Source organism: Sorex fumeus, unplaced genomic scaffold (genome assembly GCF_029834395.1).
Source record: "Sorex fumeus unplaced genomic scaffold, SorFum_2.1 ptg000050l, whole genome shotgun sequence".
Taxonomy (NCBI): domain Eukaryota; kingdom Metazoa; phylum Chordata; class Mammalia; order Eulipotyphla; family Soricidae; genus Sorex; species Sorex fumeus.
This window is the reverse complement of record NW_026606107.1, coordinates 14,420,168-14,426,965: the sequence shown is the minus strand read 5'-3', so window position 1 is coordinate 14,426,965 and position 6,798 is coordinate 14,420,168. Positions and strand designations below refer to the sequence as shown.

Sequence of the window (6,798 nt, the reverse complement as noted above, 5' to 3'; positions counted from 1 at the left end):
TCTCTTGGATATGGGCCAGTTTCTGAGGTGCGAGATGGTATCTCCTTGTGGTTTTGATCTGCATCTCCCTGATAATTAATGATGTAGAACATTTTCTCATGTGCTTTTTTGCCATTTGGATTTCTTCTTTGAGAAAGTTTATGTTCATTTCATTGCCCCATTTTTTGATGGGGTTGGATGTTTTCTTCTTGTGGAATTCAACCAGTATTTTGTATATCCTTGATATCAACCCCTTGTTAGATGTTTGTTCGGTGAATATCCTTTCCCATTCTGTAGACTGTCTTTGTATTTTGGTCACTGTTTCTTTTGAGGTGCAGAAGCTTCGTAGTTTAAGATAGTCCCATTTATCTATCTCTGTTTTCACTTGCGTGGCCAGTGGCGTGGCATCTTTGAAGATACCATTAGCTTCAATGTCATGGAGGGTTTTTCCAACTTTGTCTTCAATGTACCTTATGGTTTCTGGTCTGATGTTGAGGTCTTTAATCCATTTTGATCTTACTTTTGTACATGGTGTTAGGCAGAGCTCTGAGCCCACTTTTTTGCATTTGGCCATCCAGTGATGCCAGCACAATTTGTTAAAGAGACTTTCCTTACTCCACTTCACATTACTTGCACCTTTATCAAAGATTAGATGATCATATGGTTGAGGGGAGATGTCAGTGTATTCAACCCTGTTCCATTGGTCTGCAGTTCTGCTTTTGTTCCAGTACCATGCTGTTTTAATTATTACTGCTTTGTAGTACAGTTTGAAGTTCGGGAGGTTGATTCCTCCCATTTTCTTTTTCCCAAGAATTGCTTTAGCTATTCGTGGGGGCTTATTGTTCCATATAAATTTCAGGAGTGTTTGCTCCATTTCTTTGAAGAATGTCATGGGTATCCTTATAGGGATTGCATTGAATTTATACAATGCTTTCGGTAGTGTTGGCATTTTGACAATGTTAAGTCTCCCGACCCATGAGCAGGGGATATCTTTCCATTTCCTCATGTCCTCTTTTATTTCCTGAAGTAGCGTTTTGTAGTTTTCTTTGTACAGGTCCTTTACTTCCTTAGTTAAGCTGATTCCTAGGTACTTGATTTTCTGTGGAACAATTGTGAACGGGATCATTTTTTTCATGTAGCTTTCTTCTCTCTCACTGTTTGCATATAGGAAAGCCATGGACTTTTGGGTATTGATTTTTTTTTTCACTAGAGCCGCTGCCTTTAATCCCCTGGGGCCAGAACTCGGTGCCCCCCACCCCCAGCAACCCAGGGGGGAATCCAGAGGCAGGGGGCCTGGCCCTTCAGCCCGGCAGCCCCAGAGGCCCCCCCAGGGAGAGGCCTGTGGTCACTGGCCTGGGCCAGGCCCCCTGCAGACAGGCCTAAGTCCAGCTCCCGTTCTGCACCGTCCTGCACCGTCCTGCCCCGTCCTGGCCTCAGCTCAACCGAGAAGCAGCAGATGTTTCAGTCCGCTACAAAATCTTCGTGGGACTCCCATGGTGTGTGTGTGTGGGGGGGGGTTCCCAGCACCCCTTCCGGCCTCCGGGCCACTGTACGTCTCCTCTCCTTCCCCCCTGGTGGGCCAGTACCGCTGGTCCAGTACCTCCTTGATGAGCAGTTCCTTGAGACTGGGGGGCGGTGTGGAGGTCAGGCCCGCCTCCTGCAGCGCCTGGAGCCGGGCCTCCGACTGGCGCTTGTCCAGGCCCAGGTGCCAGGAGAGGCGGACATGAGCTTCCAGGAAGGGTGCCAGCAGCGGGTGTGGGGGACCCTCATCCCCCAGCAGCTGCAAGGCCCTCTCGCAGCACGCCCGAGCCTCCCCGGGGTCCTCCAGCTCCTGGTGGTACACGGCTAGCCTGGGCAGGGTCAGCAGTGGATGGTCAGGGCCCGAGGAGGTGCCCAGCTGGGCCTGCAGCTGCCAGGCATTGGCCCAGAGCGCCAGTGCCTCGCGGTAGAGGCCGGTGCAGGTGAGGCCCTGCGCCCGCCGCAGCTCGGGCAGCATGAAGAATTCGTGCAGGGCCGGGGCTTGGCGCAACTCGGGCACGGACTGCAGGTGGCCCAGGAACTGCTCGAAGGCTCGGCTGCGGCGGGCGATGGTCTCGGCGGTGAAGTTGCGGCACAGACACTTCCGGGGGAAGGACAGGGCGGTCATGGGGCCCCGGAACTGGCGCTGCAGGTCCCGGTGCAGCCGCTCGAAGTCCGAGTAGCGGCGGGAAATCTACGCGGGCTGGCGGGCGGGGGGCCGCGGCCCGTCAAGACGAGGGTGTAAAGCTGAGGCTGGTCACGTACTTGGAGGGGGGATCCTTAACCATGGTGGCACTGGTCACCTCGAAGAGGAGCCGCTGGGGCACCAGGGTGTTCCGGGACTTTTTCCAGAAGCCCTGCCACTGGCGGGCCAGGAGCTGGCCGCCCTGCTGGCCCTTGGACGGGGGGCTGTGGTCTGCATCCTCGCCCGCCGCCCTGTCCCCCGCGGCCGGCGCCTCAGGAGCGGCCTCCTCGTCGTCGTCCCCGTCGTCCCCGTCGTCCTCGGCGCTGGTGAAGCTCAGGGTGCCGCTGAGGCGGAAGGACAGGCCCTCAGCATCGTCGTCCTCCAGCTCCGAGCTCTCGGGGAACTGCTCGGCCTTGCCCCCCCCCCCCCCCCCCACCGCCGCCGCAGCTGCCGCTTCCCCGGGGCCGTCCACGGCCAGGACGTGCGGCAGCCGGTGCAGCAGCTGCGAGGCCATGGGTGCGGGGTCCGCCGAGGCCATGCCCCTGCCCGCGGGGACCCCCGCCCGCACCTCGGGTCACCCCTGGGCGCGCCGCTGCTCCCGTGCCCGGCGCTGCCCTGCGTTGCGCCCCGCGCGCGCCTCGCCCCCCGCAGGGACCGCATTGCCATCCCCGTGGCTTCACCCGGGCACTCTGGGTTCCCCCCGGGCCCAGGCCGCGCTGGCTGCCGCTCCTGCCACTTCCTGCCGCCACACCGCCTCCGGCCACGCCTGCTCCCCAGAGCCGCCCCGGGATCCCGGGCCCCGCGCGCCCGAGGAATTCGAGGATGCTGGCTAGGCCCGAGTCCGCCCCCGGCTATTGATTTTATAGCCTGCAACTTTACTATACAAGTCTATTGTTTCTAGTAGTTTTTTTGTGGAGGTTATTGGGTTCCCTAAGTATAGTATATCATCTGCGAATAGTGAGAGCTTGATTTCTTTCTTTCCTACCTGAATGCCCTTAATATCTTTTTCTTGCCTAATCGCTATTGCAAGTACTTCCAATACTATATTGAACAGCAGTGGAGATAGTGGGCATCCTTGTCTCGTTCCTGATCTTAGAGGGAAGGCTCTCAGTTTTTCCCCATTGAGGATGATGCTTGCTATAGGCTTGTGGTAGATGGCTTTAACTATGTTGAGGAAAGTCCCCTCTGTACCCATTTTGGCTAGGGTTTTCATCATAAAGAGGTGCTGGATCTTGTCAAATGCTTTCTCTGCATCTATTGATATGATCATATGCTTTTTATTTTTCTTTTGTTGATTTGATGGATTATGTTGATTGATTTCTGAATGTTAAACCATCCTTGCATCCCTGGGATGAATCCTACTTGGTCATGGTGTATGATCTTTTTGATGAGTAGTTGGATTCTATTTGTTAGTAGTTTGTTGAGGATCTTTGCATCTGTGATCATCAGGGTTATTGGCCTGTAATTCTCTTTCTTTGTGGTATCTCTGTCTGCTTTTGGTATCAGTGTGATATTTGTTTCGTAGAAACTGTTTGGAAGTGTTTTTGATATTTCAATTTCGTGGAAAGGTTTAAAAAGGATTCGGAGTAAGTGCTCTTTAAAGATTTGGAAGAATTCACTAGTGAATCCATCCGGGCCAGGACTTTTGTGCTTGGGGAGACTTTTTATTACCATTTCAATTTCCTTGATGGTGGTAGGTCTGTTCAGGCATTCCAGGTCTTCTTGGTTCAGCCTTGGGAGTCTGTAGGAGTCTAGGAATTTATCCATTTCCTCGAGATTTTGATGTTCCGTGGCATAAAGCTTCTCAAAGTACTCCCTGAGGATCCTTTGAATTTCTGTAGTTTCTGTTGTAATGACCCCCTTTTCATTTCTGATTCGGTTTATTAGGGTTTTCTCTCTCCCTTTCTTTGTGAGTTTTGCTAGAGGCTTATCAATCTTGTTAATTTTCTCAAAGAACCAGCTCTTGGTTTCACTGATCTTTCAGATTGTTTTTTGGGTTTCCATCTCGTTAATCTCTGCTCTGAGTTTTATTATTTCCTTTCTCCTGTTCGGGTTGTGCTCCTCTTTTTGGTCCTTCTCCAAGCTCTTAAGCTGTGAGGTTAGGTTAGTTATGTGTGCTCGCTCCTCCTTCCTTAGGAATGCTTGTAGAGCTATAAACTTTCCTCTTAACACAGCTTTTGCTGTGTCCCATAAGTTTTGATAACTCGTGTTCTCATTTTCATTCGTTTCTAGGAATCTTTTGATTTCCTCTTTGATTTCTTTTCTAAGCCACTCGTTGTTCAATAGAGCACTGTTTAATTTCCAGGTGTTTGATTTAGTTTTCTGTTTTTGTGTGTGATTTACTTCTAATTTCAGCGCATTATGGTCTGAGAAGATTGTTGATACAATCTCTATCTTCTTAATTTTATGGAGGCATGTTTTGTGGCTCAGCATGTGGTCTATCTTGGAGAATGTTCCATGCACGCTTGAGAAGAATGTGTATTCAGCTTTTTGAGGATGAAGTGTCCTGTATGTATCTACTAAGTCCCTTTCTTCCATTGTTTCCCTCAGATGAAGTATGTCCTTGCTAAGCTTGAGTCTGGTTGATCTATCAAGAGGTGATAAAGCGGTGGTGAAGTCTCCCACTAGTATTGTGTTGCTATTGATGTCTTTTTCCAAATCTATGAGTAGTTGTTTTAAGTACTTTGCTGGTCTCTCATCATGTGCATATACATTTATTATTGTAAGTTCTTCCTGTTGTACAGATCCTTTGATCAATAAGAAATGGCCTTCACTGTCTCTTATGACATTCTTCACTCTGAAATCTATGTTGTCTGGTACTAGGATGGCTACCCCAGCTTTTTTATGGGAGCTGTTTGCCTGTAGGATTGTTTTCCAGCCTTTGACTCTGAGTCTGTGTTTGCTTTGACTATTGAGATGTGTTTCTTGCAGGCAGCAGAATGTTGGGTTCAATTTTCTTATCCATCCTGCCACTCTATGTCTTTTTATTGGTGCGTTCAGCCCATTGACATTGAGAGAGATTATTGTTATGGGATTTTGCCCCATTGTTCTGTTGAAATTTGGTGTATTTGAGGGGCCTGTCTTGCCTTAAAGTAGCCCATTTAGTTGTTCTTGTAACCACGGTTTTGAGTCTATGAAGTTCCTGAGCTGTTGTTTGTCTGTGAAACTGTGTGTTGTTCCTTCTATTATGAATGAGAGTCTCGCAGGGTAAAGTATTTTTGGAGAGGCATTTATTTCACTGAGTTTTTTCACTATGTCCCACCACTGTTTTTGGGCCATGAGGGTTTCATCAGAAAAATCAGCTGTGAATTTTAAGGATGCTCCTTTGTAAGAGATTTCTTTTTTCGATCTTGCTGCTTTCAGAATTTTGTCTCAGTCTAAGGTTTTGGTCATTTTGATCAGAATGTGTCTTGGGGTATTTTTATTCGGGAAATTCCGAAATTATAACACTTAAATCTGGAGGAATTTCTGCCAAAACCTGCTGTGTTCTGAGATTTACTCCTTAGTTTCTGGGATCATGGCCATTAAGCTGCTTAATCAGGAGCCAGATAGTCCGTTCGTGGGCGATGACTTGGGGTCTCTTTGGAGTGGGGAGGATAGGACCGGCTCCACCCCCATCCCGTGAGGCCCAAAATGTCTCATCACTGCGGGCCCAAAACTGACTGTCCAATGGCCTCTGGAGGAATGTAGCCACCGAGCCGCCAGAGGGAAGCAGGTGGAGGGACAACACCCTTTCTCTCCTGGGGTGGCCCAGCGACAGTAACCTACTACATGGTCCGGATGCATTTCTGCCAAAAGCCACTGGGTTTCAAGATTTGTTTTTGAGTCTCTGGGATCATATCCGTTAAGCAGCTTGATCAGGAGCCAGAGAGGCCGTTCGTGGACGATGACTTGGGGTCTCGTTGGGGTGGGAAGGAATGGACCGGCTCCACCCCCATCCCGTGAGTCCCAACAAGTTTTGTCACTGCAGGCCCAAGCCTGACTTCCAATGGCCTGTGGAGGATGATGGCAACCAAGCTGCCAATGGGGAGCAGACGGAGGGACAACACCCTTTTCCCCCTGCGGTGGCCTCATGACAGTAACATACTGTGGGGTCTGGATGCATTTCTGCCAAAAACCACTGGGTTTCAAGATTTGTTTCTGAGTCTCTGGGATCATTGCTGTTAAGCAGGTTGATCAGGAGCCAGAGAGGCTGTTCGTGGGTGATTACTTGGGGTCTTGTTGGGGTGGGGAGGACAGAACCGTCTCCACCCCCATCCCATGAGGCCCTGCGTGTCTCGTCACGTTGGGCTCAAACCTGACTGTCCAGTGGCCTCTGGAAGATGGCAGCCACTGGGCCGCCAGGGGGAACAGGCCAAGGCACGAAACCTATTCCCACCTGGGTTGGCCCAGCACTGGTAACCTACTGCAGGGACCGGACGCATTTCTGCCAAAAGCCACTGGGTTTCGAGATTTGTTTCTGAGTCTCTGGGATCATGGCCAGTTCAATCGGGAAGCAGAGAGGCCATTCCTCCAATTAAATAGCTGAGCTGGAGGTGGTTTCTGGGTATGTTTCCCACATACCTAACTTTTGGTCCTTTACTTTCCTGGTAAACTTTGCCCCAAGTTTTTGGGGT

At 50.3% G+C, this 6,798-nt stretch overlaps 1 protein-coding gene across 1 annotated transcript; it reads right to left on the bottom strand.

Annotated features, from left to right (window-relative positions):
- Nucleotides 1–1,552: 1,552 nt before the first annotated feature.
- On the bottom strand, nucleotides 1,553–2,747 carry LOC130032621 (sorting nexin-21-like). Its single transcript, XM_056124169.1, has one exon. The coding sequence runs from the start codon at nucleotides 2,718–2,720 to the stop codon at nucleotides 2,226–2,228; it is 495 nt and encodes a 164-aa protein (XP_055980144.1). The 5' UTR covers nucleotides 2,721–2,747; the 3' UTR covers nucleotides 1,553–2,225.
- Nucleotides 2,748–6,798: the final 4,051 nt, after the last annotated feature.